The sequence below is a fragment of the Odocoileus virginianus genome, chromosome 23 (genome assembly GCF_023699985.2).
Source record: "Odocoileus virginianus isolate 20LAN1187 ecotype Illinois chromosome 23, Ovbor_1.2, whole genome shotgun sequence".
NCBI classification, from domain to species: domain Eukaryota; kingdom Metazoa; phylum Chordata; class Mammalia; order Artiodactyla; family Cervidae; genus Odocoileus; species Odocoileus virginianus.
The window spans coordinates 28,395,398-28,412,429 of NC_069696.1; the positions used below are offsets into that span (position 1 = coordinate 28,395,398).

Genomic DNA, 17,032 nt, shown 5'->3' on the forward strand with positions numbered 1-17,032 from the left:
TTTATAATATTCAAAAATGTTATGTTTTATTCTCTCTAGAGAAAAACCTATTAATAAAATTTAACAAAAAACTATGTATATACTCTATTTTCCATCAATCTAAATAAGACTAAATATTTGTTGCCATGTAGAAAACAAATCCCTACTTTAGACTACTAAAATTCTTCCTATTTTGCCAATAGGAAAGAATGAGTAAGTAGAAGGAATGCAAATGAATCAAATCTGAGGTTTATGGTAGTCCTCCACAGCTTTACTTCTCAATTCTCTATTCAAACATTTAGAGGACAGGTCAGGCTAAAGGGAGGAAAAGGGGTCAATAATCAAGAGCTCAAATGAAGTACTGATCAATAATTGAGGGTAGGAAAGAGAAGATTTTAACTGATTTGAAGAAAGTTGTAGGAAGCCCAAATTATAAATGATTCCCTAAAAGGAAAGATAACTACAGAAGTAGCACTTTCACTTTCTCAGTCTGACGTACTGATGTTTATTGACGTTGTACTAGATACCACCCATTACAGGGACATCTTTTCACATTGCTTTGTTTTTCTCCCCTGTATATTTAGGTTTTGACTGTCTGCTTCTAACATTAAAATGCTTTCAACCTTTAGCTTTTTGGATGATCAATCTGCACTGGGTTGGATCTATTTTAGAGGGCAACTTCCACCTAAAAACTGTGATTCTGTGGATCTTCCTATGTCCACACAGGCTCAACATCCTCTTGCCTCTCCCATGGTTTGCCTTATTGAAAAGCTTTGACGTGGCTCATCAGAGCCGGTTGCTGTGTTCCAGACAGGGTCTTGTCAAAACAGAATCGGTATACTGGGGAACACAGGCCAGGCCAGTTGAATTCAAAGGACATTACCTAAATCCCTCTGTATATTTTGCCTTTAAAAAAAGTCAGCATTATAACTAGTCTGTCTCTTTGTTTTATAATTTTTATGTTACACATGTGAGTGCCCCCAGCCCCCTGCTTCTGAGTCATAAGAACATATCACCAAATGACCTACTTGGACATTTAATACCACAGTGCTCAGAACAGCCTCTGTTTAAGTACCTAGCTGTTTGAGATTCCTGTCAACTGAATACAGATGAAAAGGAAAGGAGGAGGTTGATCACAGGGGTTCTGCTGATAACACTTCATTTAACATATTTCAGTTTAGCAACAAGGGGCCACAAGAAGAATACTATTTTATTTAAAATGACAGGGTGACTATGTTAGACCCACTATAAATACGTCCCACCCAGGAAGTGATGATAATAATGATAATGGGCCACATTTACAGTTTAACTCTATGGGGTGATTCCTCTCAAATGAACTCACCTCTTGAGTGTGACACATCCATAGCACATCTCAAAGGCTCATAAAATTGCTATTTCATAGATACTGAGATATGGGGGAAGGAGCAGGTGTTCAATAACTATCCAACAAAGCACAAAGCAGCTGTATGGAGCAAGGTGTTAGAGAGATTCTAGCATTTAATTGATATGCCAGACAGTGTTTAAAGCATAAGAATAGAAAATGGCCAATTTAAATGTGGTTATAATTAGCTGAGGCTAACATTCCAGTTCTGTTCTGAAGTTTCAGGAGAAATGAAATCTACAAAAGTACCAGGTCTAACAGTTTCAGGAGGAATTAGTGGTTTTATATTTGATCTTACATATATAGATAACTGGGCTTCCACGGTGGCTCAGCAGAAAAGAATCCACCTGCAATACAAGAGACCCAGGTTTGATCCCGGGGTTGGGAATATCCCCTGGAGGAGGGCATGGCAACCCACTCCAGTATTCTTGCCTGGAGAATCCCATGGACAGAGGAGCCTGGCAGGCTACAATCCATAGGGTTGCAAAAAGTCAGACATGACTGAAATGACTGAGCATGCATATAGATTAAGTGGAAGCGCCTCTTTGATTAGTGCTATTTAAGTACTGTGGGTTACTTAGAAATAACTATATTTGGAAGCCAGTTCTAGCCCTGCATAGGAAGTAATAATTCTTTGAGATCTTGACCTGGAAACAATAAGTCAAATGGCAGTATTCTATGATTTTTCACATATTTGAAATTATATCTTTGGCAGCTACTGCTACTAAAAAGTCTTCATGTCCAGATAAAATGTGAAAATATTAACTGAAGTTATGATTACACTGAGCATTGCTTTCTGGAGTTTTCACAATGGAAATACTACTGTGGAGGCCTCAGTACTTCCTGGTAGATTTCAAAGTTATGAAATCTCTTTGATGTCTTTTGCTTTATCTTGAAAGGATGTTTTTGTCAAATATTAAAAATTGTGTTTTCATCATTAGTATGGTGGTGGTTTGACTTAGATGTAGTTAGACTGTATGTGCACTTTTGCAGTCAACCTTTCCCCCAACTGGCGTTATAAAACACTGACTCAAAGTTAGCAAAATGAACTTCATTTCCAAATCTTCTATTAGAATTTCCAATTAAGATGAATCATGATTATCCTCTGATTTCTCATAGCCAGCATATACTGCTAAGTCATGTTGTGTGTATGTGTACCACAGTTTGTGACTCATAGTATTAAACTACTACAAAATTCTACCCTGTAGATCAGTGTGTACTGATAAAATGCTTACTTGATAGCATGAAATTATGTGATTGGCACCATTACAGCAAAAACTAAGTGCTCTAAGAGCAGTCATGGCCCTCCTGACATTACTAACATAAGCACCCGGCTACCAAATCAGAAAAGATCTTCATTTTGGTGTCTGTAAAAGAGGGTAAGATAAAAATGTAGCACTACTTCTTAATGCAGAATTTGAAGCAATCTGTATAAGGATATTGCCCCTGAAAGGATCTGATTGTGTCTGGTCAGCTGGCTACGGCCTTTTCTGGTTGTTGGAAAAATATTTCTTCTCCCTGACATGACTCCCAGGTGCTACTGCTGAGCAAATGGGAACATCACTGCCAGAAGTATTTGAAAAGAACAAAAAAAATTGATTTGGACAATCTATGAGCTCTTGTCATTGACAGGGACACAACTGTGACCAGGGGTATGACTAGGGTCAGAGCAAGGTTAAAAGAAAAGCACCCAGGAATTCTCTCTTGTCATCAGCTTTTCAAACTAACTACTCTTGGTTAGCTGCAGGCAACATATAAGTTTTCATCAAGCACCAAGAGACATTTCATAGTATTTACAAGATGCACTTAAATTTTTCCCAAGAGGTGGCTACTTCTGCAATAGCAAAACACTTAAAATGTGAAGTTCAGATGGTTAGCACAGCTATAACATATGAGGATTTCTTGCTAATGTGGAAATTGCAAGCTTATTCATTACCAACAATTGTGTGAGTTGCATGTGAAACCAGCCAAAAATACTTTTCATCCTTTGATAACTATTTTAAGGCTGGTATTGATTCTGCTATTTTTAAAATAAATAATTTATTTTTACCAAATAAATATTATCAAGAGATCGATTACTATCACAAAAGAAAGGCTATCTAGGTTTCTTGAAAAATTGCAGCAAACAATGCAGAAAACCATTAAAACAAATAAATATGTGGCACAAAATACACGACAAAAATGCACTGAATATATTTTACCTATTCTGTGGCAGAACGCTAAACTATATACAAATCAGTTTAAACATTTGTTGAGGAATATAAGCAGATTTAGAGCAGCAATGCTGCCTATGAGATTCAAGGACCAATAGTGCTAAACAATACTATGACTAAAATAATTTTCCTGAATATGAGAAACAGAATTATTTCTAAAATTTTCTTTAAACTGGATCTCTCATATATACAAGTGCAAGAGTTCATACTTTCAAAGTTGTTTTTTTAAACCAGTATTTAGCTATAAACTCAGCTGGGAGGATATACATGAGCTAAGAGAATATCTCTGAAGAACTAAATATAAAAAAATTAGTCTTGGAATAGGATCCAGGAAGAAAAAATTAAATGAGTGCTAAAGAGACAAATGTATTAAGAAAGATGTAACATCTGAGAAATTTTAAAAACCTGCCGAAGACCTTAATTTTTCAATGTTTGGCAAAATACATTATGAAAAAAAAGAATCTCATCTTTGTGAATAATAAAATCAAGGCATAAAATAATAAGGAAATGTGAAACAATGACAGTATGTCAGGTATTAATGAAGACAGTTCCAAATAGTAAGTTTAAAGACATATAACTCAACCAGCAATGCTATCCAAGTTTTCCAATGCAGTGTTTGAAGACAGCAGATTTCTTTTCGTGTTTCCACATTTACGGGATACACTTCCTGCTCGCAGTTTCTAAAGGGTCACTGTGAGTCCTCTGAAGGTTTCTTTATCATTTAATATTATAAATAATTATGTTCCTAGGCGGCAGTTCAAAGCTTAGCACAGCACTCGTACAACACCCCAGGAAGGTCAGGTGACCTTTCTCCAATTCTCCTCTCTCTGGTGCTGAGGACAGACAAAGTGATATGTCTGTCATACGCCATTACCATTAGAACAGAATCTTGTTCTTTTATTACAACTGAACTCCGCCAGATTTCTCAGCAGGAATGCTAAGTGAAATCAATGTCTTGGATTTCCAGGCTGAGCTTGGAGGTCACAGCCACTCCATCATTTCTCAGCATTATCCTTTCTCGCGCGCGCACACACTCCCCAAGCCTCCAACTGGCGCACAGCAGATTGAAAACAGCATGCATCAGAAGACTCATGCTGCACAATTTTACAGCCTTTTGGAGCCCCTTCCTTTTGATTCCCCCCTTCCATTTTTTTTTTGCAAATTGCAAATAAGTTTTGTTTGTGTCCTTCTCTGGAGTTGTGAGTCAAAGGCACACCTAGGAAGAAGGGCAGGGAAGCAAACCCATAGCACGCGGTTGATTTTTGACAGCTGCCAATAAGACCATTTTCCTTACATCATCACCTGGATGTGGCTTATGATTCTATTGTTCCAAACAATAAAAGCTTTATGTCTGCTTTATGCCAGGTAGGAAGGCAGATAACACAAAGCTATTTAGTAAAATAATTCAATTTTACAATAAGACACATGTGAAAATCCACCAATAAAACACACAGAAAATGCCCTCTGGACACTCAGGATTGACTGTTTCAAAATATATTTATATGTAGCAATAAATGATAACTGTTATATTAAAGTGAAATGGCTCTGTGAAGGCAAAATGTTTATTATGCTATGTATAAATGTCAATTCCAGTCTCTAAGAAACAGAATTCATGTATTGAAATGCATCCTCTTTATTTATTGTTGCTTGTATTTTTTTAGTCATGTTCTTCATTAAAATGACAATAGTAATATTTATTGCTCTGGCAATTTTTAACCCACTAAACTTTACTGCTGAGCTAAAACACAAGCATATTTAAGGCATCTTTTCTGACAATAAGAATGGGTGTAAATAGTATACTAGAGGAAACTGAGCAAAGAACAGACATATTTTTATTAAATGGTGGTTGTTATTTAAAAAGAGGCACTTTCTCCTGGGTTAAAATTTTTATGTACTTTAAAATAATTGCAAGTGGTAAGAAATACAACTTCAACTGCTTTCTTATACTTTATATGATAGAAAATTCATGAAGGCTAATTTTCCAGAAGTGAAATTTAGTGACAAAGTATAAATATATTTTTTTAAACAGTATATATAATCATAGCTATAGAAAACAATCCACTTTTTCAGTAGCACTAAATAAAGGGAGGTACTTGAACCTGTACAATATGGCAGAATTCTAACATTACTGGAACAATCAAACTTCGCATCCAATCTGTGGAATTCTATGAATGTCTGAAACCATATAACTCATAAAATAGTGCCTTCATCTTGGCAACCTTTATGTCACTTTTATATTTGGCATGATTTACCTAAGGAAGTGTCACAGCAACTGCTCAATAAACCTTTGAATGAATGAATAAAATGAATGAGTAAATAAATACATGCATAAACAAATAAGGCTGACTGTCATTAAAAACTTCACTATTATTCTATTTAGGGATTTGAGGAGAAGATATTTGGTGGGCTACAGTCCATGGGGTCACAAAGAGTTGGACATGAATGAGCACACAACACTCAGTATCAATGATAAAAAGTTACCCAGTGGCCAAGAAAAACCCATCAGTTCTTTACAAGTGAACGATGTACTCTAAAGTGATAAAATGAAATGCCCCAATGTAAAGCATCATTATGAACCACAATGTGACATCACATTAATAAATCATGGGGAAAAATCTAGAATAATACCTCAGAGAGTTATTTGTGTGTGACAATGACTATGCTGCTACAGATATTTATTTTTCTCAGTGTTAGCCTGTATATGTGTAGAGCCTTTTGTGTTGTTGGAAGAGTGTGTTTACTATGACGAGTGTGTTCTCCTGGCAAAACTCTATTAGCCTTTGCCCTGCTTCATTCTGCACTCCAAGCCCAAATTTGCCTGTTACTCCAGATATTTCTTGACTTCCTACTTTTGCATTCCAGTCCCCTATAAAGAAAAGGACATCTTTTTTGTGTGTTAGTTCTAGAATGTCTTGTAGATCTTCATAGAACTGTTCAACTTCAGCTTTTTAAGCATTACTGGTTGGGGCATAGACTTGGATTACTGTGATATTGAATGGTTTGTCTTGGAAACAAACAGATATCATTCTATCATTTTTGAGACTGCATCCAAGTACAGCATTTCGGGCTCCTTTGTTGACTATGAGGGCTACTCCATTTCTTCTAAGGGATTCTTGCCCATGGTGGTGTGTGTGTGTATATATATATATATATAAAATGGTCATCTGAGTTAAATTCACCCTTTCCAGTGCATTTTAGTGCGCTGATTCTTAAAATGTTGATCCTCAGTCTTGCCATCTCCTGTCTGTCCACTTCCAATTTGCCTTGATTGATGGACCTAACATTCCAGGTTCTTATGCAATATTGCTCTTTACAGCATTGGACTTTACTTCCATCACCAGTCACATCCACAACTGGGTATTGTTTTTGCTTTGGCTCCATCCCTTCATTCTTTCTGGAGTTATTTCTCCACTGACCTCCAGTAGCATAATGGGTACCTACTGACCTGGGGAGTTCATCTTTCAGTGTCCCATCATTCTGCCTTTTCATACTGTTCATAGGGTTCTCAAGTCAAGAATACTGAAGTGGTTTGCCGTTCCCTTCTCCAGTGGACCATGTTTTGTCAAAACTCTCTACCATGACCCATCTGTCTTGGGTAGCCCTATGTGGCATGACTCATAGTTTCACTGAGTTAGACAAGGCTGTGGTCCATGTGATCAGATTGGTTAGATTTCTATGATCGTGATTTTCATTCTGTCTGCCCTCTGATGGAGAATGATAAGAGGCTTATGGAAACTTCCTGATGGGAGAGACTGACTGAGGGGGAAGCTGGGTCTTGTTCTGATGGGCGGGGCCACGCTCAGTTCAGTTCAGTCGCTCAGTCGTGTCCGACTCTTTGTGACCCCATGAACTGCAGCACGCCAGGTCTCTCTGTGCATCACCAACTCCCGGAGCCTACCCAAACTCATGTCCATTGAGTTAGTGATGCCATCCAACCATCTCATCCTGTAGTCCCCTTTTCTCCTGCCCTCAATCTTTCCCAGCATCAGGGTCTTTTCAAATGAGTCTGCTCTTCGCATCAAGTGGCCAAAGTATTGCAGTTTCAGCTTCAGCGTCAGTCCTTCCAATGAACACCCAGGACTGATCTCCTTTAGGATGGACTGGTTGGATCTCCTTGCAGTCCAAGGGACTCTCAAGAGTCTTCTCCAACAGCAAGTTCAAAAGCATCAATTCTTTTGTGCTCAGTAAATCTTTAATCCAATTTTCTGTTGCTTATATTCTTTGAAGCCAAAGATGGAGAAGCTCTATACAGTCAGCATAAACAAGACTGCGAGCTGACTGTGGCTCAGATCATGAACTCCCTATTGCCAAATTCAGACTTAAATTGAGAAGGTAGGGAAAACCACTAGACCATTCTGGTATGACCTAAATCAAATCCCTTACAATTATACAGTGGAAATGACAAATAGATTTAAGGGGTTAGATCTGATAGTCAGAGTGCCTGAAGAACTATGGACGGAGGTTTGTTACAATGAACAGGATGCAGGAATCAAGACCATCACTAAGAAAAAGAAATGCAAAAAGGCAAAATGGTTGTCTGAGGAGGCCTTACAAATAGCTGTGAAAAAAAGGGAAGCAAAAAGCAAAAGAGAAAAGGAAAGATATACCCATCTGAATGCAGAGTTCCAAAGAATAGCAAGGAGAGAAGAAAGCCTTCCTTAGCGATCAGTGCAAAGAAACAGAGGAAACAATAGAATGGGAAAGACTAGAGATCTCTTCAAGAAAATTAGAGACACCAAGGGAACATTTCATTCAAAGATGGGCACAATAAAGGACAGAAATGGCATGGAGCTAATAGAAGCAGCATATATTAAGAAAAGGTGGCAAGAATACACAGAACTATTCAAAAAAAGATGTTCATGACCCAGATGATCACGATGGTGTGGTCACTGACCTAGAGCCAGACATCCTGGAATGAAAAGTCAAGTGGGCCTTAGGAAGTATCACTGCGAGCAAAGCTAGTGGAGGTGATGGAATTCCAGTTGAGCTATTTCAAATCCTAAAAGATGAGGCTGTGAAAGTGCTGCACTCAGTATGCCAGCAAATTTGGAAAACTCAGCAGTGGCCACAGGACTGGAAAAGGTCCATTTTCACTGTAATCCCAAAGAAAGGCAATGCCAAAGAATGCTCAAACTACCCCACAAATGCACTCACCTCACACACTAGCAAAACAATGCTCAAAATTCTTCAAGTGAGGCTTCAACCATATGTGAACCGTGAACTTTCATACGATCAAGCTGGATTTAGAAAAGGCAGGGGGATCAGAGATCAAATTGCCAACATCCGTTGGATCATCAAAAAAGCAAGAGAGTTCCAGAAAAACACCTATTTCTGCTTTATTGGCTATAACAAAGCCTTTGACTGTGTGGATCACAATAAACTGTGGAAAATTGTTCAAGAGATGAGAATACCACACCACCTGACCTGCCTCCTGAGAAAACTGTATGTGGGTCAAAAGCAACAGTTAGAACTGGACATGGAACAATAGACTGGTTTCAAGTCGGGAAAGGAGTGCTGACTTTATTTTATTGGGCTCCAAAATCACTCCAGATGGTTAATGCAGTCATGAAATTAAAAGACGCTTGCTCCTTGGAAGAAAAATTATGACCAACCTATACAGCATATTAAAAAGCAGAGACATTACTTTGCCAACAAAGGTCCATCTAGTCAAACTATGATTTTTCCAGTAGTCACGCATGGATGTGAGAGTTGGACTATAAAGAAATCTGAATGCTGAAGAATTGATGCTTTGAACTGTGGTGTTGGAGGAGACTCTTGAGAGTCCCTTGGACTGCAAGGAGTTCCAACCAGCCCATCCTAAAGGAGATCAGTCCTGGGTGTTCATTGGAATGATTGATGTTGAACCTGAAACTCCAATACTTTGGCCACCTAATGCAAAGAACCAACTCATTTGAAAAGACCCAAGGCTGGGAAAGATTGAATGCAGGAGGAGAAAGGGAAGATGGAGGATGAGATTGTTGGCTGGCATCACCGACTCAGTGGCCATGAGTTTGAGTAAGCTCCGGGAGTTGCTGATGGACAGGGATGCCTGGAGTGCTGCAGTCCATGGGATCACAAAGACTTGGACATGACTAAGTGACTGAACTCACTAACTGAATGGAACCTGTACATGGAATACATTGAAACTACTGTCCATGGAGACACCAAAATATCACCGCTTTAAAATAAATTATATTTAATAAATGTCACCATTATTACCAAGTTTTAAAAACATTTTCTGCTGTGATTATACAGAAAAGCACATCACACCTCAAATATACCTCAAGCACAGAACATGGAAGGTCCATTACACAGCTGAAAAAGCTCTTAAAAGTGGCTTATTCATATTTCCTAACATCACAATAGCAAGTATATAATTTTCCACTATATCTTTGTACATGTTGCTAGTGAATCATGTCTAAGGTCCTTGTCCAGGGTGAGTTATTATTCCCAATGTATTTATCTATTAGTATAAATAAACAGACTTGGGGGGGGTTAGGAAAATGAAGGCTGGAGGACACTTTCCCAATCCAATAGTTTTCTTTCCCAATTTTTATTCTGGATTAATATACTGACTGTGAAAAGCATCTGCCAGGGCATTAGAGGAGGATTAAAAAATTCTAGGATTTTTTTTTCTCTTTTAAAAATTTCTAAATTTTTTTCTCTGTGTATTTTTTCTATTGTTGTAAATACTCCAATCCTATTATTTTTCAGATATTTCAAGATGAATTCTTGAAATAAAGAGCAGAAGCAATTTTCTAGGTAATTCAGCAAAAGACCAACAGCATTATTTCGGGGATAAATTCACTGTGTTAAGTTTTCTATTGAATATTTTCTAAGTGTTAGAAAATATGTGTGAATATTTCCCTGAGGAAGTCTGAGAAAATTCCTTCATGGATACTCTTTTTACATTTTTACATAGGAAGTTTAATATATTCATATAGTATCATCTAGGTAAGAGCTTAAAAGTCACGAAGAAGTTAAAATTAATTTTTCTGCCTCTTTTGAGCCAAGAAACAAATTATTTGAAACTCCCCTGATCCTTTTCGAGGTTCTCTCAGGAAATGCTTTCTTTACCCTAAAAACAAAACTATTTCTAAATACTATTACCTTTAACACTAGCATTATCTTCCTAATTGGCTGAACAATTGGCTGGATGATATGTCTGAAATTGTACCTATACTATATCACATAATCAGTTACTGATATTTAAATAAAACATTTTCTCTATGCCCTAATCATATTCATATTTAAGTTCTATTTCAGTTCTCCTTTGGGACAATCTTTGCAGGTCCCTCACTGAAGGTATTAATAATATCTTTGTCCTAATAACTTAACATTATTTCCCTGTAACTCCTTCTAAGGCCTTATATCATAGAGTACGGGTATCTATTTTATAAGACAATAACATTTTTGGTGACAGCACAACTACCTTTCCAATATTTGTATCACTCACATTTTCTACTACAGCTATCAATGCATGTTCATTGAATAAACGAGTGGCTAAGTGTTCTGTGAGTAAATTTATAGGGACACAGTTCTTACTGATTCTACTAACCATCATTTCCTTGAAGATTTAGCCTTTAGCCCAGTTACTGGCACATAATAGGTATTCAGTACATATCATCGAACAAAAAGCAAATTCTAAATGCCAAAATATGTAGCTTCTTCAAAGGGGTACCTTGCTTTTGGGTGGTGGGCTGTTTGTGCTCTTGTCTGTGTGAATGCTGGTAGGAGATACAGCAGCACCGAGGTTGCCTTGGGATACGCCTGGGAGCTTTCCTCCTGGAGATACCTGCATTGCAGCTAGCTGGGCAGCATATAACTGCTACAGGAGAGAGAGAGAGAAAAAAAAAAAGGACTATCAGCCATGAAATAAATGCACCTCTCAGAAAGTACCTATAATCCTACTAAGATGCGGTATTTTTCCTATGGGTATTTTTCTTTACTGCCTTGGAATATTTAAAGATAGACACTGTCACTTCAACTTTCATGACTTACTTCTCGGGGGGAAAATGACATACATCACACATAAGGAATTTTAGTTTCAGTATAATCAGGGACTCAAAGGAAATAAGAGTTATCCATATTTACTCTTTACCAACATCAGTGGAGGTACTGTATATCATGTTATTTGGTTAATAACTTTTCCCCCACTCTTTTAAATTTTACATGGTGTGTTACAAAAGAATGTAGCTTCATACACCAAGTAATGTTCTTAGTATCCTTATTGGTTCAAACCCTGTATATTTCCCTTCTCTGACTTGCTGAAATGGACAGCTGTCACAACTTTTTTCTGATTATTAGTTGTGCAGAAATACAAAAATGCCAGTGGAAGGGAATAGGAGACTATTTGAAGAACATTATTTGGTCAGTCTACCTCCATTGATAAAAATGAACTGGACGCTTGCCAGAATGCCACTTTACTTCCTGATATATAAACAAAGACAAAGTTGAGATAATTTTGAGGATTAGGGTTTTAAGAAATACTATCTAAAATGCATACTCTTTGACTAAGTCATCACATAATATTTCTTATTAAATAACCAGCAAAAATTCTTTGACAAATCAATTCAGTAATAAGGGAAAATTTTGCAAACTATAGCCATCTTTAAACAAGGAGGTTGCTTTTGATTCAGGAGTCACATCAAATGTTTATTTATTTATTTTTTCATTTATTTTTATTAGTTGGAGGCTAATTACTTTACAATATTGTAGTGGTTAACACTCTTTCATCTCCACGTAGCAGTTTGTGAAAGTTAAAAAATCTGATTGAAGAAGCAACTACCTATATATACATACATAAGTATTAAATAAGTATGTGTGTGTTAGTCACTCAGTCGTGTCTGACTTTTTGTAACCCCATGGACTGTAGCCCACTAGGTTCCTCTGTCCATAGAATTCTCCAGGCAAGAATACTGCAGTGGGCTGCTATTTTATCTTCCAGTGGATCCTCTCGACCTAGATCTGCACTGGTCTCCTGTCTCCTGCACTGGAGGCAGATTCTTTACTGTCTGAGCCAGCAGGGAAGCGTCCAGTAAATAAGTATACACACACACACACATATGTCTATATGTGTATAAAATACAACACAATTTCTCACGTCTCACTTGTCTTAAGAGTTCTTGGATAGCTTTTACTATGCAAGCTAGAACTTCTGTAATAAAAAGTTTGCTGCTAAAGAAAAAGCTCTCAAGGAAGAGTACTGTCAAATAGTTCTCTGGATTATCTTGTTTTTTTCTGAAAGAAATATGAAAGACTGAAACTGTTCAGGATAAACCAGAGACTGATAAGTGGGGTCTCTCTATAAATGAAATAATGAAAACTGAGAACTGGCATTTATTTACATGAAAATACATTTATATTTTTTTCACAGTTTCCAGCGACTTTGGTCTAAACAAAAACAGGACAGTAAAATCATTTTAAAAATCATGACTTATTTTTTATGCAAACTAATGCAAAATATATTCCCAACAAAAGAAATTACAGAGAAGTATATTAATACTATCAATAATAATTGTTCCTCCCCCACATTATTTTGCATGAATTGCAATTATGTTATTTCTTATCCCAATCAGAAAAAAGAATAAGATTTAATTTATAAGACTTTAATAGACTGGACTTCCCTGATAGCTCAGTTGGTAAAGAATCCGCCTGCATTGAAGGAGGCCCTGGTTCAATACCTGGGTTGGGGAGATCCGCTGGAGAAGGGATAGGCTACCCACTCCAATATTCTTGGTCTTCCCTTGTGGCTCAGCTGGTAAGAAATCTGCCTGCAATGCAGGAGACCTGGGTTCGATCCCTGGTTGGGAAGATCCCCTGGAGAAGGGAAAGGCTACCCGCTCCAGTATTCTGGCCTAGAGAATTCCATGGACTCTATATAGACCATGGGGCAGCAAAGAAACGGACATGACTGAGCAACTCTCACTTTTTAATAGATTACCTCAAAAGTAAAAGGATATGATGTCAAATATGATGACTGACTTATTTGAAAAGACCCTGATGCTGGGAAAAATTGAAGGTGGGAGGAGAAGGGGAAAGCAGAGGATGAGATGGTTGAATGGCATCACTGACGCAATGGACATGAGTTTGAGTAAACTCTGGGAGTTGGTGATGGACAGGGAGGCCTGGTGTGCTGCAGTCCATGGGGTTGCAAAGAGTTGGACACGACTGAGCAACTGAACTGAATTGATGATGACTGGGAGTTTACCATTTTCAAAGTATCAGAAATGACTCATTTCCCATGCTTATGTCAAAAACCTATGTATTAAGTTCTGCAATTCAGAAATTAATTTCTTCTGTCATCATCCTGAACTGGTTTTGAAGCTATTAAGAAAATAACCAATATCCCAGGATATCACTTTGCAAATTAAAATTTTCCCAGTGTACTGAATTTTAAAATATATGTATTTTAAAATACTGGCTGGCTAACTATAAAACATATTGCAAATTTCACATTGTACTGTAAATGGTATCCTTATCTTTAGAATTACAGTGGCAATTACTTCTAGAAGCTCACAACACATATTACAGGTTTAGTACACACAAAAATAAAAGATTGTTTAGTAATTACAAAAATAACATGGGATATTTTAACCTCTGTAGCTAAAAACAAAATTGTGAACAAACTCATTATTCAAAATTTAAATTTGATCATTACAAAATTATTGCAGAGTATTTAAAGAATAATGACTATTATTTAATTAAATAGATGGTTAATCACTCATAAATGGTGATTAAATGTTTAAACATCAATCACTATAAAAAGATTCAAAACTTCCAGGAAGTATTAAAACTATTATTTAAAATACAAGTATAAGTATAACTGAAACACTTGAATGAGTTGAGTTTGGAGATGGTATATGCTTGGGATTAAAAAAAACCTTATACATGTTCTTCCTTCATTCAAATAAATGCAATGTTTTGGTTTTATTTATTAATTAAGGTTTATCTGAGTTAAACTGTCTTAAAAATTCCTGAGTAGAAAAGAAGATAAATTTTTAAAATACACGAGCCCAATTAAACACATATTTTTATCAGAATAGTATGCTGGAAACTGGCTGTTTTACAAAATACAGAGATTTAAAATAATTAACGATGAACAAGTCATAAGCTTACTCCTCACTCAGCATGGTTAGCATTAAGGAGCAGTGCTTAATTCTCTCCTTTCTAATGGCTGGTTTTCTCTACGCAGGGGACAGATATACAAAACCACGTCTCCTCAATGTGATTAACTTTCCACTATTCCCAGATTATTACACTTCCCACCACAAACATCTAGTTTTCTTAGTTTGACAAGGTTTGGAAATAGGAAATATCCATTTCCAACACATTTTAATTTGTGTCAAATATGTGCTCCTTAAATTTATGATATATTACAGAAATATAAAGAGGCCTCAAGTCTTACAGGATCTGATATACACTGGGTTTGCACAAATAAATAAACCAGAAGTTTTAATACTGCTGGGATCTAATTTGGCCATTCACAAGTTGAAATAACTTTTCAGTAGATTTCAAGAGACTGACAGTGGTTTTCATACTGGGTTATATATCAAGGGTAGGCAACTTAAAAAAATAAATGCTGCTGAGACTAATTTTAATTCAACTTTTCAAAAACTTACATCCATTTGTTTACATTAAGATGGGTGTGTTGACTGATCATAAAACAAGAAAGTCAAGAGATGATTAGTATTTTATCTCATTTATTCAAGCAGACTTGAGCATGATGACAGGTATCTGTACCATTGTGTTGTGTGTGTGTGCTCAGTTGTATCTGACTCGTTGAGACCCCATGGACTGTGTCCCCATGGGCAGCCAGGCTCCTGTGTCCATGGGATGTTCCCAGAAAGAATATTGTAGTGGGTTGTTATTTCCTACTCTAGGGGATCGTCCCAACCCAGGGACTGAACTCACGTCTCTTGCATTTCCTACATTGGCAGTCAGATTCTTTACCACTCACACCATCTGGGGTGAAGGAGGTATATAATCTCAGAATCACTGGCTCATCTTCTTGAGAGGGGAGGAGCATGGAATCTACAGGGACTTGAAAGCCACCTGAAGTAACAAGCATGCCCTTAACCACAGATCTCATATACATACTATTAATATATACATATAAAATTATATACATGGCCTTCCCTGGTGGTTCAGTGGTAAAGATTCCTCCTGTCAGTGAAGGAGCCGCAAAAGACGAGGGTCAGTCCCTGGGTGGGGAATATCCCCTGGAGAAGGAAATGGCAACCACTCCAGTATTCTTGCCTGGAGAATTCCATGAACAGAGGAGCCTGGCAGACTCCATGGGGTCACCAAAGAACTGGACAAGACTGAAGCGACTGAGTACTCATGCACATAATTATGTATAAATAAAAATGTTTTTTAGAAAAATGGGCTCATGTTTCTCTTTAAAGGATAGCAGACAAAACCTGAAGTTAAATATAAGGAGTATTATAATAAGTGCACTTTTATGAAAGACAGTTAAGTCGTTCTTAACATCAGAAGGAAGCTGAGAGGTTCTAAGCATAAAAAACTGAAGCTTAAAGAGAACACTCAGGTCATGAGGTTAACCAGACTGACAGAAAAACACTTTTTTACCTTGAAGAATAACTTGACCCTTATCTGGAAACAAATATGTTAAGGATTTGGTTTGATCTCTAAAACTCCCTGATCCCACAGAGCATTAGATTTTCTATTTTTTATATACTTCACATACTGCATTCTTATTCCCTTTCCCTTCCACTATCCCTACAACTACTTCAGACAATGATTTTCTTTTTTAATGGAGACAATGATGTACAATTAGGTTGGAATCTATTCACTGGTTACTTAAGGTCTCGGTGTTCATGTGCTCACGGATGTCTATCTATATCTACCAATACATAAAAGGAAGTCTCATTTTTGCCTCAAATTGTTCCTTAAAATTACATCTTTGTCTCTTGAGCATTTTAAGCCTCTTCAAGGGCCATTTCTACTTTTGGAGGGAGAGTTAAAAGGAAGGCGAATGTTAGTCGCTTAGTTGTGTCTGACTCTGCAACCTCATAGACTGTAGCCTGCCAGGCTCCTCTGTCCATGGGATTCTCCAGTCAAGAATACTGGAGTGGGTTGCCATTTCCTTCTCCGAGGGATTTTCCAGATCCAGGGATGGAATCCAGGTCTCCTGCATTGCAGGCAGATTCTTTACAGTCTGAGCCACCACGGCAAACCACAATTCTAATCCCAACTCTAAGCTAGTGATCTTGGACGACCACTCTGAACTACAATTTCTTAATCTGCAAAATCAGGGATAAATAAAACTGACCTGACATGGTTACTTTGAGAAATACATCATAAAATACATCATAAAATGTGTAGAGAACACTCAGAAAAACACATGGTAAAAAACGCTTGATCAATACATAACAAGTCCTAATTATTCATGGGTTTATTATACTAAGTGGGCTACCCAGTGGCTCAGTGGTATAGA

The 17,032-nt window shown here is 37.2% G+C and overlaps 1 protein-coding gene across 15 annotated transcripts in view; it reads right to left on the reverse strand.

Moving 5' to 3' along the window:
• Positions 1-17,032, reverse strand: part of SOX5 (SRY-box transcription factor 5) — a 1,090,001-nt gene that overhangs the window by 72,394 nt on the left and 1,000,575 nt on the right. For all 15 annotated transcript variants that reach the window (XM_070453774.1, XM_070453776.1, XM_070453775.1 and 12 more), the window contains one exon: positions 11,255-11,401. In XM_070453774.1, the coding sequence (XP_070309875.1) occupies positions 11,255-11,401 (147 nt within the window). The remainder of the gene's footprint in view (positions 1-11,254; positions 11,402-17,032) is intronic.